Source organism: Myxocyprinus asiaticus, chromosome 46 (assembly GCF_019703515.2).
Source record: "Myxocyprinus asiaticus isolate MX2 ecotype Aquarium Trade chromosome 46, UBuf_Myxa_2, whole genome shotgun sequence".
Taxonomy (NCBI): Eukaryota; Metazoa; Chordata; class Actinopteri; order Cypriniformes; family Catostomidae; genus Myxocyprinus; species Myxocyprinus asiaticus.
In genome coordinates, this window is record NC_059389.1 from 4,613,990 (window position 1) to 4,640,674 (window position 26,685).

The 26,685-nt window shown below is 36.8% G+C and overlaps 1 protein-coding gene across 3 annotated transcripts in view; it reads right to left on the reverse strand.

Annotated features, from left to right (window-relative positions):
* LOC127436046 (D(4) dopamine receptor-like) overlaps window positions 1-14,208 on the reverse strand; it is a 38,662-nt gene extending 24,454 nt beyond the window's left edge. For all 3 annotated transcript variants that reach the window (XR_007896321.1, XR_007896322.1, XM_051689951.1), the window contains exons 1-3: window positions 13,625-14,208; window positions 9,137-9,249; window positions 5,259-5,851 (exon numbers count right to left, since the gene is read on the reverse strand). Coding sequence is in view for 1 of the 3 variants with exons in the window: in XM_051689951.1 (XP_051545911.1) it covers window positions 5,259-5,851; window positions 9,137-9,249; window positions 13,625-13,837 (919 nt within the window). In the remaining 2 variants the exon portion in view is untranslated. The remainder of the gene's footprint in view (window positions 1-5,258; window positions 5,852-9,136; window positions 9,250-13,624) is intronic.
* Window positions 14,209-26,685: the final 12,477 nt, after the last annotated feature.

The following is a 26,685-nucleotide window of genomic DNA, read 5'->3' on the forward strand; positions in this document are numbered from 1 at the left end:
CAAAAAGTGCAGTGTGGTATGTAGTGTTGGGGAGCAACTAACTAATATTTGAGCCACTACTGACGGAATAATAAAAATAACGGTCTTAACTTTCAGTTTTGTCGCATTAAATTTTAACCTTCTTGACCTTCTTTGTCTTAATTACATAAAAAAAAAAAAAACATTTGATCTGAGTAAGCCTGTATTACCCAGCAAACACAGAACATTCCCCTAACATTAGCGCATGGTTCCCATTTGTTTGTTTTTTTGTGGGATAACCTTAAAAAAAAAAACGTATACAGAACGTTCTCTAATGGTTATTTTTAGTTTTTTTAATAACCATAAACTAACGTTCGCAGAACGTTGCAGGGTGGTTTATGTGGGATAACCTTAAAAAAAAACGTATACAGAATGTTCTCTAATGGTTATTTTTAGTTTTTTTTTAATAACCATAAACTAACGTTCGCAGAACGTTGCAGGATGGTTTTGTGGAATAACCTAAAAAAAACATATACAGAACGTTCTCTAATGGTTATTTTTAGTTTTTTTAATAACCATAAACTAACGTTCGCAGAACGTTGCAGGATGGTTTTTTGGGATAACCTAAAAAAAACGTATACAGAACGTTCTCTAATGGTTATTTTTCGTTTTTTTTTTTTTAATAACCATAAGCTAACGTTCCCAGAACGTTGCAGGGTGGTTTATGTGGGATAACCTAAAGAAAAACGTATACAGAACGTTCTCTAATGGTTATTTTTAGTTTTTTTTAATAACCATAAACTAACGTTGCAGGGTGGTTTTTGTGGGATAACCTAAAAATATCATGTGTGATGATGTGTTCAACTTATTTTGTTACTTAAGTTGCATATAGCCAAAACATCTGTAACAATAAATACAATAATCTGAGAACCAAACTGCTGAGGATAAAGTGTAGGCTATTTTATCTTCCATAGACAAGATTTATGACAAAATACACAAAAAAAGTCTTAATATAATGCATGTTTCTTCTCATGTTAATTTATATTTTTAAGCTGTTTTATATGTACTGAAAAGGAATTATAATTGTTTTGCTGTTGCACGTACACTTTTCATGATATTAAAGGCCTACACAGTAGTAGAATATTATTTATTTAATTGTTCATCTAATTGTTTAATCTAATGTCCATGTAACTTGCGTTGCCTTCTTCATTTCTTTGTTACATTTTCAGATGACAGTAGTGGAAGAAGTTCATGTGTTTTTTCAAGTGGAGGGAGAAGTTTACCAAAAAATTATCAGTTCTTACATTTACAGTTTATTTTTTAATGATACAGTGATCTTGCACATTTTTATCAAGTCAAGTCAAATGTATTTGTATAGCACTTTTCACGACAGGCGTTGTTTCAAAGCTGCTGTACATGCAATTATGCTATAACAGAAAATGAATGAATATAATGGCAGTTATATATAAGTTTTTAATTCCTTGAAGTCATCCAGAATTAACTGATAAAATACACAAAAATTGATCAGTTTTTATCTATTTTTATCTATGAAAATGTTTTCATATTTTTTATATTAAATGTTTTTAATTAAACAATGGATCAACAAAGACATTGATTGGGCTGATTATTTATATAGACTGATTGTTTTATTTATGATTAATGACGTATGAATGTATGAAAATGTAAATATAAATATGATTTGAAAATGGAGGTTAGGGGAAGGTTTGGAAAACGTTAGGAAAACGTTAAGGGAATGTTCTCCAAACCTAATGGGAACGTTCTATTTCCATAAAAAAAAAAAAAAAAAAATCCTAGCTAACCAACAGGGAACGTTAGGATGTCTGTTCTGGGAACACTCTGGGAACCAAAAACTAATGGTTCCCAGAATGTTCTGGGAACCAAAAATTGTTAGCTGGGTTTGTTTTTTGAAACGTAACCGCCCATGTACATTGATGGAATTCTAACCTTCTCTTTTACCCCCTCTTTCTCATCTGACATCAATTGTCGCCTGGGCAAAAGGGATTGCCAAGGACTGTCAGTACTATACGAAGGTCTATCCAGGTTCATCAGGATCTCCCAGGACCCTCTGAAGAGGATAAGTGTTTGTCTTAATATGAGGGCTGCCCCCACTCTGTCTGCTGGACTAAAGTGAAGCTTACATCATAATCGGATTGGAGGATTGGCCAGGAACGATTAGCCAATGACGGACAAATAAGTTCAGCGTTTCAGCACATGTATTTGTAATCACTCTCCTTAGCTAAGTTTAGAAGCAAGAGGCTATTTTTTAAGTGGCAAGATCATGAAACAGACCACCTCTATTTTTAGGTATGGAAATAATTACATGGACTCACACCTCCACCTCTAAACTGAAATAAGAAGAGAGCAGAGGTGTAAGTACTTGATGGGTGATGCCAATATCTAGGGTATAATTCCAATACAAATAATGGATATAATGCTAATATAAATATATACTACAATTTAATAATAGAAATTAAATGTACACAAGAGATCTTTTTTCAATACAATGAAAATTAATCTCCTTTTGTTTGAAAAAAATAATTTTCCTTTAAAAAAAAAAAAGAAGAAAAATGTAAGGTTACAGTAAGGCACTTAAAATAAGTGAATAGGGCCAATTTTTGGAGGGTTTAAAGGCAGAAATGTGAGTTTAATGAGATATACAAGCCTATAACTTCATAAAAGCACTTAAATTAATTCTTCTGTTAAAACTTAATACTGTTAGTATTATTTGAGCTATAAAGTTGTTTAAATCGCCATTTTTACAGTCGTTTTTGGGTTTACGGCATTACATTGTCATGTCAACAAAAAGGTTAGTAAGTGGTTTTAACACACTAAAATCATGTGTTACATGCATATTGTTTACATCTTGTGGCTTTACATTTGATACAGTGACCACATTTACATGCACTTTAGAAAATTGCTTATTCCAGGGTTTTTGAGTAAGCAGCGTTCTGAAACGTAATGTAAACAAGAACGCTGATTTCCTTACACCGTTTAAAGGATTAAGAGAAAGCGGTTTAACACATCCAGGTTTCTCCAGGCCATGTAAACGCATAAGCGGCATTCTAACAGGTTTTTTGAGTAGTGCGCATGTACAAGAATAGACCGGATAACAAACATCATGGGTCTGTTCCAAATCTTAGTAAGCTGCCTCACTGTCTACTGCCTAAATAGGCAGCTGTTTTCTGTGGCAGCATCCTTACTGAAATTGTGCCTCATAAGAGACCGATTTGGAACGCAGCTCCGTGCATCATTAAAATAGCGCTCCTAACGCACAGCGCACGCGAGACTCAACTCGCAACTGATTTCAATACAGGTGATGCAAGATGAGTGACGTGATACTCTAATGAGCATAAATACTAATGGGTAAAAAAGATCATTTTAGGGATACTTTTCAGTATTAAATGGATCATAAGTATATTTATAATGGGAATTTCTCTCGCTCTGTCCGCCATCTTGGATTTGTTTTTTCACTGAGCTCATCACGGTGCAGTCTGGGATCACCTACCCAGGGAAAGATACACACGATGATACTTTAGAATTTGGCCAAAATGAGATATCTTATGAGGCAGCATAATTAAGATACCTACCTTTTGAAACAGCCTTCGCTTCAGAAGCGCGACTATGATGCCTTAAAATGCTGCCTCCGAAGGAAGCTCAATAGGTTTTGTAATAGACCCATATGATGGTGCCCAACAACAAGTTAACAAAGTGGAAAGAATAAAAAATTTCTGGGAATACAGTGGGAAAAGCACATACACTATACCCATTTACACACACCAATGTAAAATATCGAAGGTCTCACGTTTTCATATATGCGCTGGGGGAATCCTAGAGTTTTACGTAAGAGGGAAATGCTACAATTAAATTGCTATTGCAAAAGAAAGTTAAGAAAAAAACAAAACAACAACTCTGGGATATATGTAAATAAAGCGAAACAACAGTGAATAAAATAGTGAAGTCTCCCTCGGATACCAGATTTATTATTTACACAAGCGCCACAGGGAAATTACGTTGCTGTGGAGAAAGCTGCTTACTGAAGGAGCTGCGTATATACGGGAGTAAAGAGTACGCCAATTATACAGTACATCTAAACTGGAACGGTACTTTCTCTCAATACACTGTTTTCTGCTGTCCATGTAAATGTAGTAAGTGAGTATTGTAATGTTTACGAATTGGCCCCATTTACTTCCATTGTAAGTGCCTCACTGTAACCCAGATACTGCTTAATAGAAATTAATAGAAATAATAGTTAAACCAGAAATGGAAATTTTGTCTGTTCACCTCATCTTGTTCAAAACCTGTATGACTTTAGGCATATATATCTCATTAAAGGCACATTTCCTTTGCCTTTAAACCCTCCAAAAATGGGCCCTATTCACTTCAATTTTAAGTGTCTTACTGTAACCTTTTTTTTTTTTTTTTAAGGAAAATAATTTGCCACAAATACTGTCGAATGACCTTAATTTGTACAGAACTCGAAATATTCCTTTTAGAAAATTTCTATTCATTTTAGAAATGTTTCTAATACACTGTTGTTGAGCTTTGGGTGAGCCGTGGAATGTTATATTAGTTTGGCTGATATTAGGCCATTTTGAGAATCTAATCAAATTCCAATATTTGCCGATTTTGAGATTCCAAGTGGGCATTCCAACCAATGAATAATGATTTATTTATTTATTTTTGGTAAATTGTGAGGAGGCTAAATATTTTGTAAAATTAATTTTCATTTAAAGGGTTAGTTCAACCAAAAATTGTCTGTATGTCTTTGGTGGAATTTTATTCATATTATTATTTATTTTTTGTGGTAATCAACATTATGGCACAAATACTGTCAACAGAACTTAACTTGTATTGAACCTGGAATATTCCTTGAAGAAAACTCCACAATGTCCCACCAAAGGCAACAGTGATGCCCCAAGTCAAACGAGCTCACCTCCATGTCTCTACAATGGTGTTGCTATTCGGTATCTAAGGTGCTTTGAATGATTGCTATGGTGTTGCTAGGCAGTTTACAGCGGGACACCTTAAATCTGCATGCTACCCCCGAGTCAAATGAGCCCACCCCCAAGTCTTTTTCAGATCCAGCAATATGATCACTCTGTTCACTTTTCAATCTACAAGTCTATGGTATTTGTTCGCCTTTTTTTTTCCGACCGGTGCAGGACGAGTCATGAAAAATTGGGTTCGAGATTTTTGAAAATTCCTCGTTGAATAAATTCAAATTTATTGTAATAGTGGAGTCTTGTTAACGCAAACACCACTAATTATAACCAACTTACCTACTACAACAGGAAGCACCCTCATAGCTTTCCTCTCCCTCCCGTTTATCTTTGCCCCCTTCCTGTGCCGGTTCTGGTTCTGATCTTCATTGTAGCTTTCACCAGGATACGCAAGCATTGACACACCTCCATCCTTACAGTTTGCTTGATACGGGCCATCATCTGGATACTGATCCCGATCCAGTTCTTTCAGGGTAATGTCTGTGAGGTCTTTCTCAATTACGGGGGGCGGCAAGCCAGCCAGAGGTTGCAGCGACGCGGCGGCCTCCTGGAGCTTCTTGCAGGCCTGCATGCTGCTCCTCAGCTTGGCCTTTCGCGCCTCCTCCCAGTTCCTCAGCCCCCGGAAGATTCCGAAGTACAGCAACAGCATGATGGGGCACGGCATGAAAAACGAACAGACGGAGGAGTAGATCACGTAGTTGTTGTCCTCCAATTTGCATTCGCTGTGGTCCCGGTTGGGGACGTTGTTAATTCCGAACATCACGGGGGAGGCCACGGCTAAGGCCAGGATCCATGTGGCAGAGAGCAGGACAATCTGTCGCTGGTCCACGTGTTTGCGGTTGTAATTAAGAGGGATAGACACGGCGATGAACCTGCAGTGAACCGGATTGGACATTACAATACATCATGCAACAGAACACTTATTAAAAATGGTTAACTTCCGTTAAAAAAAAATTCTTGACCTGTTAGCATTTAATTGACCATATAAGCTAGCTAAGCCTCTGGGTGAATCTCTAATACATTAACTGAGTTAACCCAATTATCAGTTGACCTGATATTCCCCTGTACTCTCAACTGCTAATCAGATAATATCACTCATATCCAACCTTTGTGTCTTTTATAATATTGAGCCAATGTACAAATAACTTTGCATTGTGACATTATTTGCCATTTATCATCTACTTTTGTTTCACAGAAGAAAGAACGTCATACGTGTTTGAATCGACGTAAGTTTTGGGTCAGTTTTTACACTGCTGAAATCATTTTCTTACAGAGTATTTTTGTCTTGTTTTCCAGTAAAAATACTTAAACATTCTTAAAACAAGATAAATTTACTTGATTTCTCATTTTCAGAGAAATCGAAAAAAATTTGGTGCCGTTTATGCATATAACAGGAAACAATTATTTGCAAATGGGGTAAGAAAAAAACCTTGATTCAAAGGCAAAACTAGTTTATTTTTCTTACCCCATTGGCAAACAGTTTTTTCTTGTTTCAAGTATAAACCCCACCAAATTTGGTAAAATTCATCTAAAAACAAGATTTAATATCTTATGCCATTCTCGAGTATTTTTTTCTTGTTTTAAGGATATGTAGATATTTTTAATGGAAAATAAGACAAAAAATGCTCAGTATGAAAATGATTTTTTTGCAGTGCATTTTTAAAAGTTGAGGTTCTGTTTAACTTGATACAGCTTCAAAAAACTCATTGCTCCTGTGCAAGATGCTGAAAAAACAGCAAGACAATGTACAACGGTCAAAGGCGTCCATCTAGCGCATGTTTGCTTTGAAAAGCAATTGAAAAACAGTGCAGACAGTCGTAAAAACACATTCGGTGTAAACGGCCCCAAAGTTTGAATCCTAGCATTTTACACCAAGGCACCCCATACCGCATGTGTATAACAACTCTGGCCGCATGTAGCTGTTTAAACAGATCAAACACAGTGTCCAGTGTATCTACTCCACACATTGCTTCAACATGCTGATAGTGTGGACAGTCCTGCCAAGTGGTGTGTTAGCAGCTGTTCCTTGCATAACAAGTTTCATGCTGTTGTACCTCCAGAGTGTGCCATCCTGAGCATATATCTCATTAAGCTTTCAAAACACCTTCTGCTGAGTCTCTCAGAATGGCAGGGGGGAAGTTAATGACCATGCCGTTGACTCAAATCGTCAGGCCAAAGACTGTGAGACAGCGAAGGAGTGTCCATATGAGGAATCAGGAGTAATTCCGAGATAATGTAGGCAACTTGATAATGACATTTATTTATTCTGTACCCATACGGATGGATATATATCGCTTTCTCTATCCTTCTCGCCTTGTCTTTTAATGATAGCAGGGGGTCCCTTTATTATACACGCTATTACATCATTTCTACAATTGAAAATGCCACCTGTGGTGAACCCTTACACCAGCCAATAAATAATCCTTGCTGTGAAAAGTTACATCAGTGTATCGGATACATTGATCCCCACCCTAAGTAAGTTCCAGCATGAAATGTAGGGCCTGTTTCACACATCTAGCACCTACAGCATGTGAGCATCTTATAGCGAGTCTATATAGAAAATAAAGTAATTTATTGTGTTTCTCCCAGTGTTGGGTAAACTACTTTACTCAGAACTTAAAATAGTTACACTACAGTCAAGCTACAGCACTCATAAATAAAAGTAGTTAGATACACTACAAGTTACTAACAAAAAGTAAAAGCTACATTAAAGCTATTTAAAAAGAAAATATATTTAAATATATAACAATCTTATTTTTATATTATTATCAGAATTTCTGACCAGATAATTAGGGTGACAACATTAAATTGAACATATACATTTACAATAAATATAAACTAATAAAACTAGAAAACATCCTATTTATAACCGAATCAAAATATAGTGATAAACAGCATCAATTAACTAAATATTTCGCTTTAAAAGAGAAGACTGTCATTTATGCGCAATGGCTCAAGTGAATCAGTGAATCATTTACATGAACTAGGTCATTTACGTGAATTGTCCGAACGAACCGACTCAATAAAATGAACTGGAGATAGGCAAATCATTTATTTTAAGTGGTTTATTTACATGAACTGTCCGAAAGAACCGTTTGGCTTAAGTAATTTGGATTTCCCAGCACTATATATAGGGGAGAAAGGACAGTTTAGGTAAACATGTTTGATTACTTTATATGCGTAATACAATGCAAAAAATGTAGCGCTTGTGACGAAAAAGTAGGCTGTTACTGGAAAAGCTATGGCACTGTGAAAATAGCTGAACTACTGTCATGCTACTGAAAAATGTAGTTAAGTTAATAATGTCGCTACTTTCAGTTACAGTAGTTACTCCCTAACGCTTGTTGCTGCATTGAGATATTTAAAGCTAAAGTGTGTAATTTCTGCAACACCAGCACCACCGAATGGATCTGCAAAAATAAACAATGTTTTCTAAACAGCTTTCTGAATATGCTCCTCACCTGTAGTTGTTCAAACTGTCAGAGTGTCCCGCCCCCAGCTCACGCCATTGGTTGAGTAACGCTGTTGGGGCGGGTTTAAGCGGGTCACTCAAAACAAACAGGAATTTTTATAGTGCCACAGAGACACAGTGTTTACAGTTTTTGAGAAAATTAGCCGATGAATGGCTTACTTATAGTTGTCTCTGCATATTAAGCTAGGATTGAAGAAAGTATTTTAGCACAGAAAAAGAAACATATTTCAGCATTAACATTGGCACTATTATAAAATTTTTAACGGGAATGGGACTTTGGGAACTATTACAAACTTGATCGTCATGAAATCTTTATTTACTTAAGGACCGCATTTACATTCAAATGGTAAATAATTTCCATGGAACCCAAAGTGTAGCTATAAACAACTTAAATAGTATTCTCTGAAATACTGCATAAGATTGCATCAATAAATAGGTTTACAGTGCATTTTCACCATATTTGTAAAGGTTTATGCTTAACTGCTTGAAATTAGTTTTGTAGACAAATAGAAAATTTTGCCTCTGTATGAATTTCTTTACAAAACTAGTTTTTGTGTTTACAGTTTTATGAGTTAGACCAGATAGTGAAGGAAAAACTACCAACAAATGGCCAGCATACATGACAATACTGTTTTAAAAGACATGTGAAAAAGGTCTCAGTCAGCAAGCCTCCGGTGAGACCCACCTGTCGATGCTGATAGCACAGAGGTTAAATATGGAGGCAGTGCATAGCATCACATCCATTGTCATCAGTCCATCGCATATGGTCATATTCAGGGACCAAACCCCATCCTGGAACTGAAACAGAGAGAATTATCACAGTGAGTATCACTACTGTTATTAATTAACTAATATATAAAATACACTCACTGAGCACTTTATTAGGTACACCTGTACACCTACTTATTCATGCAATTATCTAATCAGCCAATCGTGTGGCAGCAGTGCGATCCATAAAATCATGCAGATACGGGTCAGGAGCTTCAGTTAATGTTCACATCAACCATCAGAATGGGGAAAAAATGTGGACTCAGTGATTTGGACCGTGGCATGATTGTTGGTGCCAGATGGGCTGGTTTGAGTATTTCTGTAACTGTTGATCTCCTGGGATTTTCACACACAATAGTCTCTAGAATTTACTCCGAATGGTGCCAAAAACAAACAAACAAATTAAAAAAAACATCCAGTGAGGGGCAGTTCTGCAGATGGAAATGCCTTGTTGATGAGAGAGGTCAACAGAGAATGGCCAGACTGGTTCGAGCTGACAGAAAGGCTGCAGTAACTCAGATAACCACTCTGTACAATTGCAGTGAGAAGAATAGCATCTCAGAATGCACAACACGTCGAACATCGAGGCATACGGTCTACAACAGAAGAAGACCACGTCGGGAACTTTATTAGGACCATAGTGTTTCTAATAAAGTGCAAAGTGAGTGTATATTGTGGGTTAAATACAAGTTAAGCTCAATCAACAGCATTTGTTATATAATGTTGATTAACACAAAAATTATTTCGACTTGTCCCTCCTTTTCTTTACAAAAATCGAGGTTACAGTGAGGCACTTACAATGGAAGTGAATGGGGCCAATTTTTAGAGGGTTTAAAAGGCAGAAATGTGAAGCTTATAATTTAATAAAATAACTTACATTAATTCTTCTGTTAAAACTTGTGTATTATTTGAGTCGTAAAGTTGTTTAAATTGTCGTTTTTACAGTCGTTTTAGGATTTTACGTCATCATAGCAACGAAGATGTAAAATTGGATATAACTTTAGACAGAAAAGTTTAGTAAGCAATTTTATCACACTAAAATCATGTTAACACACATATTGTTTATGTCTTGTGATGTATTTTAACGTTTACAGATTGGCCCCATTCACTTCCATTGTAAGTGCCTCACTGTAACAAAGATTTTTTTTTTCTCCCCAATTTGGCATGCCCAATTCCCAATGCGCTCTGAGTCCTCGTGGTGGCGTAGTGACCTCAATCCGGGTGGCGGAGGACGAATCTCAGTTGCCTCCGTGTCTGAGACCGTCAATTCGCGCATCTTATCACGTGGCTTGTTGAGCACGTTACCGCGGAGATGTAGCACGTGTGGAGGCTTCATGCTATTCTCCACAGCATCTACGCACAACTCACCACACCCCACCGAGAGAACCACATTATAGCGACCACGAGGAGGTTAACCCAATGTGACTCTACCCTCCCTAACAACCGGGCCAATTTGGTTGCTTAGGAGACCTGGCTGGAGTCACTCGCGACTCCAGGGATGGTAGTCAGCATCAATACTCGCTGAGCTAACTAGACCCCTACTGTAACACAGATTTATGCTTTTCCTAAAGAAAAAGAATCAAACAAAATTTTTGTGCTAATCAACATTATGCCAAATGCTGTCATACTTGTATTCAAACTGGATTATTCCTTTAATTACACAGTCTTGTACCTTTGTCTTTTCTCCAATTTTTCACATACTTCTGTCTTAAATCAAATTTTGTTATGTTGAGATTATTTCAGGGATGGTTGATTTAGCTTATGCTTTGAAACTCTATAATAAAATAATGATCTGAAATCCCTACGGAGAAAATTAATGAAAAAAAAAAAAAGAGTATGGTCACTATTGCGCTCTATTCCCATCCCTCTCTGCCATATTTTACCTCCCTTAAACTGCCTGGTTTCAGTGGCACGGCAGACCGACTGGGTATGAAACCTTAATTTCTCCATTAGCAATTTGGCATTGTCACAACAACCAAGCCAAACACACACACACACACACCACATGTGCTCTCAGGCTGATGGGTTATTTAATACTGATACACATATCGCTCTCTAAAACAAAGAGATAAAAAAGCGGATTGGAGGATATAATGGCATTTTAATTATTGGCTTGGAGAAGTGGACAGATTCTTAATTGCTTTTTTGGTAATGGCCTCTCTCCCATGCCAATGACCCACATTCGCCCTACAAACCCAAACCATGAGCCTGTGGTAAAGGGGCTCATGTAAAATTGTAATTAGGTCATGGTTGACTCACAGGAGGTTATTTCCTCCATGTCTTTGGCTGAAGTAACAGCCAGTGACCTTGTCCCTGCTGTCGGGGCCCTAAGAACCTGGTCTGAGGGACACTGTAGCCTGATGGAGTGACTACATGCTGCTAATCAGTAGTTATTTTGGAGGCTCTTTTGCCTCTACGAGCAGACAGAGAAGTAAGTTTGAAGTAAGTTTGGGGCAGAAGAAATAGAAATAAACCTTGTGTAAACTGTCAGCTTTACGCTAAGCTAAAATGCTATTTCTAGCCATTTTACATGCACGTTACCAGACACGATCATATTTTTTTATTGAGAAAATCCACGTTAAATCACAATTTTTTTTCTCTCTAGTATGACCTTTGATTTGATTTTATGACCTTGATCATTTAATTTTTGCTTTGTTTTTCTGTAAAAATATTAAAAAATCCTTAAAACAAGATAAATTTGCTTTATCTTGTTTTAGAAGCAACACTGCATATGATATTTTTTTGAGATTTTCTCCCCTTTTTCTCCCCAGTTTGGAATACCCAATTCTAAATGCGCTCTAAGTCCTCGTGGTGGCGTAGTGACTCGCCTTAATCCGCGTGGCTGAGGACGAATCTCAGTTGCCTCCGCGTCTGAGACCATCAATCCACACATCTTATCACGTGGCTTGTTGAGCACGTTACCGTGGAGACATAGCGCATTTGGAGACTTCACGCTATTCTCCGCGGCATCCACGCACAACTCACCATGTGCTCCACCGACAGCGAGAACCACCTAATAGCAACCACGAGGAGGTTAACCCATGTGACTCTACCCTCCCTAGCAACCAGGCCAATTTGGTTGCTTAGGAGACCTGGCTGGAGTCACTCAGCACGCCTTGGATTCGAACTCGCGACTCCAGGTGTGGTAGTCAGCGTCAATACTCGCTAAGCTACCCAGGCCCCCTCCAAAGAATGTATTTTTAACTTACTGTAATGGCAGAGTTTTTATAGTCAAAACAAGTGAAAAAAATCTACCAGTGCTGAAGAAGTAATCCAAAGTATTTAGATTATGTTACTGATGAAGAGTAATCTAACTGAATATGTTACAAATTAAATTTTCCTGCATGTATTCTGTAATCTGTAGTGGAATACATTTTAAAAGTAGCCCTCCCAACCCTGTATATTTTTTAGCATTACTGTATATCAGCCATTGGCCATCCTGCTTTTTGGATATCGATATCGGTCAAAAAACAAAAAAACAAACAAACAAAAATGTATCAGTTGACCACTACCAATACAGTAACGTTTTGTAAAGAAGTTGCTTCTAATGCCTAAATATTTATAGACTTACCTGCTGAAAAAAATCAAACAAATAAACAAACAAACAAACAAACAGCTGAAAGGAACATTCTGGGTTCAATACAAGTTGCTCAATTTATAAGTTGACTTAATTACAAGCTCAACTGACAGCATGTTGATTACCAAAAAAACTGATTTCGTCCCTCCTTTTCTTTAAAAAAAAAAGCAAAAATCAAGGTTGCGATGAGGCACTTACAATGGAAGTGAATGGGGCCAATTTCTGGAGGGTTTAAAGGCAGAACTGTGAAGCTTATAATTGAATAAAACCCCTTACATTAATTCTTCTGCTAAAACCTGTGAATTATTTGAGCTGTAAAGTTGTTTAAACCCTCGTTTTAGGGTTTACGGCGTTACATTGTCATGGCAACCAAATTGGATATAGCTTTAAAAATTAAAAAGGGCTAGCAAGCCATTTTATCACACTAAAATCATGTTAACAGGCATATTGTTTATGTCTTGTGGCTATACTTTTGAAACAGTGAGTGTTTTAACGTTTACGGTTGGCCCCATTGACTTCCATTGTAAGCAACCCAGATTTTTGCTTTTATTCTTTTTTTTAATTTTATTTATTTATTTATTTATTTTAAAGAAAAGCAGAGGCAAATCTAAATACATTTTTGCGTTATCAACATTATGCCACAAATGCTGTCGATTGAGCTTAACTTGCATTGAAACTGGAATATTCCTTTAAATGTGCTAAAAAACCAACATGAAGTGCCCCAAACAAAACTTAAACTGGTACCAAAAAGAGGGGGCTTCATTAGTCATTTAAAGTATTATTTTAATATTAATGTCAATATTAAGGTATTAAAGTCACTTGACTCACCTCTGCGTACACAAACAGTGGCAAAACCAGAACAGCCAAAAGCAAATCTGCAACAGCCAAACTGACTATGAAGTAGTTGGTTGTAGTTTTCAGCGCTTTCTCAGTGTAAACGCTCATGCACACCAGAACGTTCCCACATATGATGAAAATGATCAATAAAATCCCGAATATGAGCGCTGGGAAGTTGTAGTTCGTGGTGTGGTTGGCTGGCATGTCTGCCTCTATAATAACCTGTCATCTGGGAATCATTTGATAAAACACACCGATAAAACCCGTTTCTTCTTTGCCATTATTTGGTCGTTCTTGACACGATTTCTCGTCTTCTATTTCCATCCACCTGCCCGAGACTTAAAGCGGCTTAAAGCTGCTGCGCGCTGTTATTATTTGAGGCACTTCATTGAATTACCGAACTTATCTTTATAACAACTTGTTAATGCTGGTGAATTTGGCTATCAATAAAGCCTTCTGCGTGTATGATTTGTTTAACCGGCATCTCTCCGCTTTAGTTTCAACCTTATAATCCACGGGAGTGATAATCTCGTTCGGCATGATGGTGGGTGTGACATGTACAACGAGTGGATGAAGGCAAGGGCGCCTGCAGGATTTAATCTGAGGGCATGCACAGCAATCTGTAATAAACCTTATATCTAGGGGAGGTCCAGGGGCATGCTCCCCTGGGAGATTTTTTTTTGTTTGTTTTTTTGGGGGATTTTTCCCCTTTTTCTCCCAATTTGGAATGCCCAATTCCCAATGCGCTCTAAGTCCTTGTGGTCGCATAGTGATTCGCCTCAGTCCGGGTGGCGGAGGATGAATCCCAGTTGCCTCCACGCGTCTGAGACAGTCAACCCGCGCATCTTATCACGTGGCTTGTTGAGCGCGTTGCCACGGAGACATAGCGCGTGTGGAGGCTTCACGCCATCCACCGCGGCAACCATGCTCAATTCACCACGCGCCCCACCGAGAACAAAGCACATTATAGCGACCACGAGGAGGTTACCCCATGTGACTCTACCCTCCCTAGCAACCGGGCCAATTTGGTTGCTTACGAGACCTGGCTGGAGTCACTCAGCACGCCCTGGTCTAGCGAACTAGCGAACTCCAGGGGTGGTATCCAGCGTATTTTACCACTGAGCTACCCAGGCCCCTCCCCCGGGAGATTATTTTTGTGTGTGCAAAAAACCACACCAAAGCGTTCAATTCTGGTGACTTGTGATAAGCATTTGTTTTATTTTCTTGAGGATGAGTAGCATTCATATAACTATTGGCTAAAGCATTTCTTCCAGTAACCGTTCAGACAGACGGGTTTTCACGCTAAAAAAACAAAATGCACCACAACGCAGTTGTCTCGAGACGCGTTTTATCAGTTAAAGTTCTTTTTAACTTGACACAGCGTCTAAGGGGCCGTTTACATGACAACGTTATCAACTAAAAACGGAAAACTTTTTATGCATTTTGGCTGTTCGTTTACACGACAACTGCATTTTGGGTTTCAAAGTGCAAGTTTTTGAAAACGATGCCGTTATCGTCTCCGTGTAAACATACAAAAACACGAATTTGTGAAAACGATGACGTCATGCGCACGCGTATTACGTGTTCAGTCTATAGGCATGCGCGCGAGTACTCCAAAACAACGCGCGAGACATTCAAAACTACAATGACGGACTACAGGACTGAGTTTATTGATGCTTCTCCAGCAAAGTGTAGATTTACTGCATCACTACTACGACTGGCGATCGGCATCTTCATTGTTTGTATTCACCGCTCTGTGGAAGAATGCTTATGTGTGCAGGCGCGTAGTGTTTCTTTACAAAGTGACATCGCCAACTACTGACCTGGCATGCATAATACAGCGTTTTTAGTTGTTTTTGTGGATCCGTGTGAACGGGGATCGTTTTGTCAACGTTGTCGTCTGCACGCGAAACTTTTCAAAAATGCAAAGGAAAAACATTTCCGTTTTTAGTACATCTTTGTCTTGTTAACGTACCCTAAAAGTGCAGCGCTCCTGTGAGAGATGCTAAAAACACAGTGAAACGTGACGCACTTTTCAAAAGACATCTCTCTAGCTAATTTTTAAATGGAAAACGATTGAAAAACAGCACGAGCGGACGCAAAAACACGTTCAGTTTGAACAGCCCCTTGTTCACATGACAGCACTCTCTGAAGTTTCTCAAAGTTACCTCTCAAAAAGGCTTTTGTTTCAGTTGATTGTTGGTACATTTCACTGTATCCAGCGCTGTTTTCATAAATATCCCGATACTGTTTTACTGTGTGAGAAACCGCTCCAAATGATTCAGTGAGAGAGCGGATTGTACTGAATCACGAATCGATTCAGACCATTTTACAAGCCCGTTTGGACAATTCACTGAAAAGAACCGTCTCAAAAGAATTATTCATTTGCAAATTGGGCATTGCTAGTTCTTTTAAACAGCCAACAGAAATACGGGACACATTTCATTATTAATGAAATATTCTGAGAGTAAATATTTCTCAGGTCAGTCGGAGCGCTCATGGTATGCACAGTGCATATGGCCATACAACTGCATGCGCCACTGGATGAAGATCTTGACAATCTCAAGACTGTTATTTGGACATAAGCTCCAGTATTAAATCACTTCTGTTTGTTTTTAAAATTACAGTCCTTTTAAGCTCCGTTTCCATCTACACTAGACTGTGTCAATGTTTTGACAAATAGCCTCATCAACTTTTCTGGTTGTCAACATTAACATTAACATTAACATTTTAGTGTACAATGTACACACATAAAAGCATACTGTAAGCGAGACAGGCCAAACAATTCTTTTACATCCATTTTAAACATTAAAATGGAGAAAAAAGAATAACATTTGTAGTCATTGTGATTAAGATTAACACGCCTCTTTACGGCTATAATCCTCTCAACTAAGAAAGCTTAGTCAGGTCAGTGATGACATCATTATCATAACCATCATCATCAACATTGTCAACATAATCTGAGTTTCCTAATCTGCCTTGAGTAGGGCTGGAATGGAACATAGGCGTTGCTAGACCCTATTTAGGGGGGCTTCATCTCAGCCCCCCTAAAAATCTGTCACTCTGCAATCTGTGATCGCCCATTGTGAGCTCTAGTTTGTAGCATGAGACTGTTTTGGTGACTTTTCTTGCCTGTAAAGACTGACTATAGCGCAGAAAACAAAAACAAAGCACCATCTATCAAACAGAGTGCAAAAGCCTAAATTAAATGCGCACATTTTATATTGTCATTGGGGCTGAGCCCCCTTAAGTTTAAAATCCTAGAATCGCCCTGAACTGTTGATTGGGTCTAAAATGTTTGTAATGTTAACGGTAAAAGAACGTAAAAATGCTGCAGTGAAAAAGAAACGCTAATTGGTTAACGGATAGTTTACGGTAAAATACAGTATTGTATTTTTTACAGAATTTTGGTCACCATTTAGTTTTATCAATGTAAAATATGATTTTACTGTATAATTAACGGTAAAAATGTATAATATATTTAACAAGGAAATACAAATACTTTTACAGTAAACTACTTTTAAACATTTTTCAAATACCATTTTGTGGTATAATAAATATAGCAGAAAAGATTAAGTACTTTCTACATTAAATAAGTAAGTTAAAGCGTGAACTAGAAAATATTAAGTAAATTCTACATTTGTACACAATTCAAACATGTAAAAGTAATGCTCTAGCTCAAAAGTAAATATTATTTATGATTGTTTGTTATCTTTACAATGCGTCATCATCATGTATCAATTCAAAGTAGAAAACCTTGTCATATTTATATGCTAATTTGAGTAAATTTCATAAGTAAATAAAATAAGTAAATTTTACTTAACTTTTCAAAGCTGGTGTTCCTAGCATGCACTGGGCTTGAATAATTAATTCGCTTGCATGGTTGGTTTACACCGTTTTTATTGCTGATTTTTTTGTTACGTTTGATAACTTTTTGTTTTGTGAAGTCTGAAGTTCATTTTCAACTCAAAATTACCCGTTCATAATAAAAAAATAAATATCTGTTGATTGTTTCCATCATTGTGTTTTGTGCACCGAGTGTTAAGGTTATACTGGTATCAAAATTATATCCTGCAAAGCCTGAAATATGGTCACCGTTTCAACTAATTATTTTGTTTACAGTGCAGGACCGGTGATGCAATCTTTGTAGGGAATTTGTTTGGGGGGGAGCAACATTGATCATTTCATTGTCAGTTAATGCAGGGGCATCAGAAGTTTCTGGGGAGGCTCGAGGGAAATCTAGGGGACAATGCCCTCCCAGCCCTCCCAGCCCCGCCTTATACCCAACCATGGTCTATGTTGCTTAGATCTGTAGAAGTGGGTTACTGGATTGAGACAAGAGACTTGCAAACCTTTCAAATCAGACTAAAAACAACTAAACAATGTTAAGTCTTGTCATCTGGCTTTCTAATTTAAGTTTGCTTTGCCGCTCAGCGACAGTCGCCTTTAGGCAGCTAGTAGGAGCAACAGGCCTGTGGGCGACAGTCTTCTTTTATGTCATAATCTGTTTTGTGATTATCTGTGTAGATTTCATCTGCATTATGATAAATCGTTGTTGAGTAATGCTTTGACCTTTCCAGGTTGTAAAGATAGATGCAGGAGAGTTGAACTTTTAAGTGAAAAATGCCTGCTGTTTTGTTAGGCCAAATGCGAGTTAAACTCATTGTAAATTCGGTAATGATATTTGCACTGTAAAATCTAATTAGCTTACTTTAAAAAAAAATATTGCCTAAGAAAACGCAAGTAAACATATTTCTTTGGCTCCAGTTAAGAGCCTGAAAACCAACTGAACTGTTTATGGAAAGGAGCTGTGTGAAGATTCTTCAAAAATAATAGCATCCAGGTTTGGGACGACAGAGGGTGAGTAAATAATGACAGAACTATTCCTTAACATCACTTAAAAGAAATATCTCATTTAGAGGCATTCCCATAGAGGTTACATTTCTGAGAAATGCTAAAGATAAAACAGCATTTAAAGACAAATCTTATTTAATATGTTTTTTGGATGTACAATCATGCTCTATTTGTGTATTACTCATCGATCAATAATTCGCAGTTTGTGGAAGTGAGTCAGCTATGCATGTGTGTTTGTATTCTGATTTCAGTATCGATGTACTCTGTTGTCTAGATAAATGGAAGTATCTTTTCATTTTCTTATCTTATTGTTCTAATTTTGCCAGCTAGGACAGTATGTGCATTACAATTACTGCTGCACAGAAACCTTTATTATGATATTTTGAGACTTATATCTTACCTTTACTTCACTCTAGAGACAGAGAATATGAAAAAAGATTTATAAAAGTATATCACGCAAACATCTACATTTTAATCAGTGTATTTTCATTTTCATCTGTGCTTTCTGTATTAGAAACTGCATATTTTTGCATCATAAACTGTTATGCTGTTATTGCTTGACATACAAAACCATTTCTTATCTCTTGTGCATTTGTCTCATTTAAACAGTCACGTTCCCTTTTTAAGGTCCCCATTAAAGTCAGATTAAGCCTTTAACAGGATCCTAATAAAACACCTACTGTCTCCGTAAAGCTTTAATAAGTCTTATTTTTAATCAAATTGCTGACAGTAATATACTCTTAATGCACAAGATTAGGTTAAAGTGAAGATATTAAAGCTAAACACCAGAGGAATATAAATATGAAACATAGTTTCATCATTGTTTAAAACCTAATGTCAACTTATTTACAGTCTCTGTATAGTTTTTGAGTGTGTGTGTTTGTGTGTATGGTCACAGATGGCTGATGGCACCGGTGCAGCTGCTGGGGTAGTTACCCGACAGCGGGAGGAAATTATGGGTAAATGGTCATGTGGTGTAATCTGTGACATAAATATCTTTCACAGTGAAGGTGTTTGTTTACTGTTCAGTGAAAGCACTCTCTGTCATTGCGTAGAGTTTGAGTGCTGTTGGCAGAGGTGTGCTCCCAATAATGTGTTGTTTCCATAAGAACAAATTATGAAAGTTTATATTTAGTATATATTTGTAAGTATACATATGCATAAATATAAAAGAATATTTATATACAAAATTCCATGTAATAAGGAAGATTCCTGAGCAATTCAGGCATGAAGTATACCACCTGTTTTCATCAGGGGGCAGTAAGCGGAACTTCAGCTGTATAGGCAATGCGCAGCTTATACAGAGAACAAACCAACACTTCAGCAGACAGCGCAACACGAGGACGCGTTCTTGCGTTCAAAACACAGCTTGATGGAGCACAAAACCGAACTTAGGGATTTCAAGATGTGTTTTTCTAAGTATTATACTACGTTTAACTTGACACAGCAACCTAAAAATGGTATGGCAACCGAGACGCTCCAAAAGCATCCATCTCACACATGTGTACATTGACGCGTCCTTAGTAGAAGAGCTCTTATAATAAATCTTGGACTGACTGGCAAATTCAGTTGCAAAATGGATTGCTGTGAACTGTAGGCCAATGATTGGCTTATGTTCAATAATATGCAAATAAACAATTATAGAAGGTTTGTTGTCTGGGCAATGGAGTCAGGAGGCAGTGAACTGTCAATGTGAGTGTTTTTATTACTCTTCAGCATCATTCATAAACCAAACAAAAAGGCACTCAGTGGCCAAGTAGTCTTACACACACAAATGAGTAAAGGCTTCTGTCGAGCACACAGGTACAGTCTCTCTCTCTGTCAGTCTGATGCCTCATGCACCTTTTTATGTCTCCCTTCGCCATCACTACAACGAGAAACAGGTGTTAGAGATAATGACAACCCAGGTGAGGAGCCTGACTGCTCTCTCTCTCCTGCACATGACCATGCCCCCATCACCACAACAATATATTGGATTTTAAAGCCACTTTTTATATTGTCATATCAATGCTTAACTCCTCTGCCACAATAATGTAATGCATTTAATTATCTGAATCTTAGTTTTTTAATAATATACTGTATATATTGTAATTATTGTTATTTGAGGGGATTTCTCAGCAAGTATATATATATATATATATATATATATATATATATATATATATATATATATATATATATATATGCAATTAATTGGCACACCATGTAATTAATTCAATTACAAATTGTAACTGATTGACAGCCCTAATATACTGTATGTATATATATATATATATTTGGATATATTTGGTTGTCATGGAGAAATTTTCTCTAAATATTGTTTATATTTGGTTATATATTTGTTTTTATATTGATTATCAATTTGTATCTAAAACAGTTTGCCTTGATGGTAATGGCAGCAGTTTTGGGGTCAGCAAATCAGCAAAAACAAAACAAAACACAAATTGTACACAAAAATACTAAATAATTTTTAATGTTTTAGGGGACAGTGCAAAGTCGAAATTTCCTGATTTCAACCTTTTTAATAAATTATATATCGATATATATGTACATTATATTTAGAATATATTACAGTATATCTAATATATTATTTTTAGTCTGGATACTTTCCTTAATGCACATTGAGTTTAACGTTACACTAATTACTAACATTGTGTTCTAAAAGTACTTGACACCATCTATTGGTACTTAATTTTAATTGAATCTTTTGCTTACAGCTGCGGATCAAAGACATCAAATTGGGTCCTTTGGTTTGGAAGCAGTCTGTCAAGAAATTTAATGTGAAAAGCCTCATTACGAGACAGCATAATATAAAAGAGATACAGTATCTTAGCACAATGCACATTATTACAAAAATTGTCATAAAACAAAAATATTAGTGAAAATAACTCAAGCTAAGATCAGTGCTGCACTAAATTTGTGCAGTTTAATTTAGTATTAAGTAAACAATTTCAGCTGGTCTTTGAAGTAAAGTGCATATTTCAAAGAAAGCAAAGTTGATTGTTAATAGAATGTTATTGATTTTAGAGAAGAAAAAAGATGTGTTTACTTGCACACCAATATGTTAATAACTACCAGAAATCTGCTTATTTGTTTACTTTTATTTGTTTGATTTTCTCCCATTTTTCTCCCCAATTTGGAATGCCCAATTCCCAATGCACTCCAAGTCCTCATGGTGGCGTAGTGACTCACCTCAATCTGGGTGGCGGAGGACGAATCTCAGTTGCCTCCACATCTGAGAACGACAATCTGTGCGTCTTATCACGTGGCTTGTTGAGAGCGACCATGAGGAGGTTACCCCATGTGACTCTACCCTCCCTAGCAACCGGGCCAATTTGGTTGCTTAGGAGACCTGGCTGGAGTCACTCAGCACACCCTGGATTGGAACTCACGACTCCAGGTGTGGTAGTCAGCGTCTTTACTCACTGAGCTACCAAGGTCCTCAGAAAGCTGCTTATTTAAAAAATCCAACAATGGCAGATAATTGCGTTTACATGAGATCTGAAATCATCAGGTTATCCTCTGCTTTTGCTGTCAAAATGTAAACAGACATGCAAATACATTTGAGCACATTGGATCAGCCGGTAAGAACGGCAGTAAACGTGTTAACATGCAGCGTGAAATCGGGATTATGGGCAAAAATGTACGTGTGAAAAACGGTTTATGCTTGAACTCGACAATGTATGTCTTAAGTTCCATTATAAGGGTAAGATCATAAAGATCGAGATTTTCGCCCATTACCCCGATTTTGCATTGCATTTAAACACCTTTTCCGGTGTTCTTGCCAGCTTTTCCAATGTCAGTTTAAGTTTTGGAATAAGCTGGTCAAAAAAATTATTCTGAAATGCAACAGCAACCATCGTTCCAACCATCACGCTAGCTATAAACATACACATTCAAGCTGCCTTCACAATTTAAATCTTTACAACTTCTCTCTCACACAGCACGGATCAAATCACTGTCATCTAGCCCACTCTGAAATATGTCGCAGTTTCAATCATGCCAGTAAGTTCTCTAGTTCACTAACTGCTTTTTAGCTCCCTTAATTGTGTATTATTAGAATATGTCTATGAAAAGAGGCCACATCACCCATCTGTGCTGTTAGCTATCTCACTCTAAATGGAAACAAATGTGTTTAATAACCTTAAAGATTGAGAAAGCTTTATCAGTCATTATTCTCTAATAACGGCCAGACCAAAACTATGAACCATCCGATTCGGAAGCAGATAAATACGGCTGGAGCAGCATATGGTTCATTGCAGTTGGTCAAAGTCAGGTCTATGAAAGACAAAAAAGAGCTTGGGTGTGTGTGTGTGTGTGTGTGTTTGTTTGAGAGAAAGAAAACTGTTCATCGTTGGATATATCTGTTGTTGTTGTACCCATAATGCCAGATATGATGTGGCCATTTCTCTTGAGTCACCAGTGGGTTTTTATTTGCTTCTTATACGACTTCTGATTTCTTTTATCTTTGTCCCCCTGTTCACACTAAAACATAAAGGACATATATTACACACACAATTCTTTTCTTTTTTCAGACCTGTTTTGTGAATCAGACAAACTGATTCCTTAAAGAGGACATGAAATGCTCTTTTTTTATAATTTTATTGTCTTCCCTGAGGTCCACTGGTAATGTTAGTGAAGCTTTTTTTTTTTGCACCAAAACAGTCCTAATTTAGTAATATATGATCACTTTCCATCCTGTCTCTGACCCTCTGTTTGAAACATTTGGTTTTGGCCCAAGTGCCTCCTTAAAACTTTAACGTTAACGCCCACAAATTGCGCAGCCACAAATTCAACCATATTTGAAAATCAGTCAGAAGAGAATGAACAAGATCCACAACATTATAAAACTACATTTCAGGGTTTACACATAACGCATATCTAACACATTGCATCTGAATATATTTAACTGTTCACTCAAGCAGAATAACAATTTTTGGGTGAACTATATCTTTAAGAATGGTGCTGTTTTAATGAGGCTCACCCCTGTGATCTGAAATACACCAGACTTTTTTGCAATATGTGAAAGTGAAATCCATACTTGAGTTTTGAATTGAGTTGCAGTCAGACCGTTCAGTTCTGGAATGATTTTGTCGATTCCAGAGAAATGACCTGATTGGGATTTCAAACTGCTACATTCTTTTTTACTTAGAGGCTCGCTCAAGTATGCATTTCCTCAATTGGCTTACGAAGCTGTCTAAAAGTATGACTTAACAGCGCCAACTGCTGATAGCTATAAGATACAGCATGTCGAAAAGAGCCCACCCACGAATTTCTGTTATATTCTAGTCCCTAGACATGGCTCAAGTCCAAGTCTGATCATTTACAAAAGTAAAGCATGCCACAAAATAACTTATGATTAGGGGTTTGTTCAAATCCCCTAACGAGCAATAATAATAGTGACGCTTGCCTTAGTAAATACCAATAATAATAAAAGTAAGAAACAGCAAGAATAGTAGTGTGTAGCGTAGACACTATCAAGTGTAGTTTGCAAACCACAGTGTTTATGTGTGTGTGTTCATTGTTCATCCATAATCTCTTTTTCCTGTCAGACACAATCTTTCCTATTGATTAATTTGCAATCTCATCAATATCAAACAGACTGTTTTCCCAAAGTAAACTGGTTCTGCAGCCACCTCATCTGCCTTTACCATAAATTAAGGAAGTGAACATTGTTGATGATATTTAACTTTATTAACATGACTGCACACATGCAGCCATCAAATCAAGTGTAGGAGAAATGATAACAAAAGGCTAATGAAAAAGTAAATAGTCCGGCCAATAAAACTCACTCATTTTCAGCCACCTGACACGCATAGGGTGCGGAGGACTTTGTGACATCACCAGGTGACGCTTCACGATCAGTGATTTTAGGGGTACAAAAAGGTTGGAAATAAAAACCAGGCAATAACCGCTGAACAACTGCAAGACTGCTATTGGAGCATCAAACTGAGGGTGAGTGAAATACAGAATTTTTTCACATTCAAATGGATTGGAAAATTGTATGTCTCTTTTCACTAAAAGTTCTAATTTTCATGTTTTTAAGGTGTGGAAATGTCTTTTCTTACGAGTCTTATGCAAGTGTCCATCATTGCAATATTACTACTGCAGTGTGTGACCAGCTTTCCTGTTCTGGGCAGGTCAGGACACGTCAAAATCTGCTCTGGCACTTTTTACACAATTTACACAAGAATGGTTTTCAAACCATTTAGTTAGATTGGTTTGATCAACTATTCAATTGCAACGATTTATAGAAGTATTACTTTATGAACGATTCAGTGTGACAATTAACGCAAGAATAATTTTACAAACTAATCAGTCGAGTACAGCAAATTACAGAAGAATAATTTCACAAACAATTAAATTTGACAATTTACATAAAAATGATTTTACAAACTATTCAGTTCAGTGCAACAATTTACAGATGAATACTGTTATTTTATAAATTATTCAATGTGATAATTTTCGTAAGAATATTTTTTAAAATGATTCACATTAGGGGAACTATTTATGGAAATTTTTATTTGAGAATGTTTCAATGCGACAATTTTCAGAAGAATCATTTTATAAATTATTCAATTTGACAATTTACGTAAGAATGTTTTTACAAAGTACTTAAGTTAGGGCACCGAATTACATAAAAAAAATATTTTACGAAAGTTTCAATGCAAAAATGTACGAAAGATTGATTTTCCAAACTATTCAGTTCAGTGCAACAATTTACATATAAATTATTTTACAAAAGTTTCAGTACGACAATTTACGCAAGAATGATTTGACAAACTATTCACGTTAGGGCGACATTTTACAGAAGAATAATTTTACGAACGATTCAATGTGACAATTTACGAAAGACTGGTTTTACAAACTAATCAAGTTAGGGCAACAATTTACAGAATTTTTTTTACGAATGATTAAAATTTACGTAACAGTGGTTTTACAAACTATTTAAGTTAGGGCACCGATTTACGTAAAAAAATGTTTATGAAAGTTTCAATGCGAAAATTTACGAAAGAATTGATTATCCAAACTTTTCAATTCAGTGCAGCAATTTACAGAAGAATAATTTTACGGATTATTCAATGTGACAATTTACAAAAGAATGGTATTACAAACTATTTAAATTAGGGCAATGATATACAGAATAATTTATTTATTTATGACAGTTTAGGCAAGAATGATGTTACAAACTATTTAATTAAGTGCAACAATTTACAAAAGAATAATTTTACGAACAATTCAATGTGACAATTTATGTAAGAATGATTTAACAAACTATTCGACTTAGTGCCATATTTAAATAAGAATTATTTTATTTACGATTCAATGCCACAATTATGGAGGAATACATAGTTTTACAAACTATTTAACTCAATGCAATGATTTACAGAATGATTTTACAAATAATTCAAATGCAACAATTTACAGGAGAATAGTTTTACAAATAAATAATTTCATCCCCTCTTCCGTCGGCCATTAGTCAAACAAACAGATAGTCCTGCCTCAACTCACACCACTGGTTGAGCCAATGTTGCTGTGTTGTGATTCTCAAACAAACAGAGCAATGATTTAAAAGTGTAAACACTTGGGCTTGGGTTTGTGATTAGATTTCCATTTTCACACACCTTCACATTTTCCCTGATACACACACATACACACCAAACAAACGTTTTGTGAATATAAAACGGTTTCACATGCTGGTCCTGTACGTAATATACAGACGGCCTCATATAGTGCAGATATATTTACAATGGATGTATAAAACTCTGACTCATTCATTTATGCTCTGACTCTGTGTTTATTCACATTTATCACTGTAGCTATGTTGGAGAAGAGGGCAGCATCACGAGAACAGACAGCATTTCTCCAAGAAGGACTCTTTTTCTGAGGGATGCTGCAGATATGGGTGTTGCAGACAGAAGCGGGTGTGTCTCGTGAACTTTGATTGTTAATAAATAAGTCACTTTTGTTATTTTGTGTAGTCTAGTGCAGACCTCCCCCTTGTGGACAGTAACAGTGAGAGGAAAAGTAACTATTAACCTTCCTAAGTCCCTATTACTGACTCTGACCTACAGCTCCCGGAGACTTTGGCTTCAGACGAGACAGCTGGGTGACATAGATTTCACAAACAGATATGCTGAACTGCTGAGATCCAAAGCTAAAATCACCTCCATCTGTTCCTTCCTGAAACGCATGCA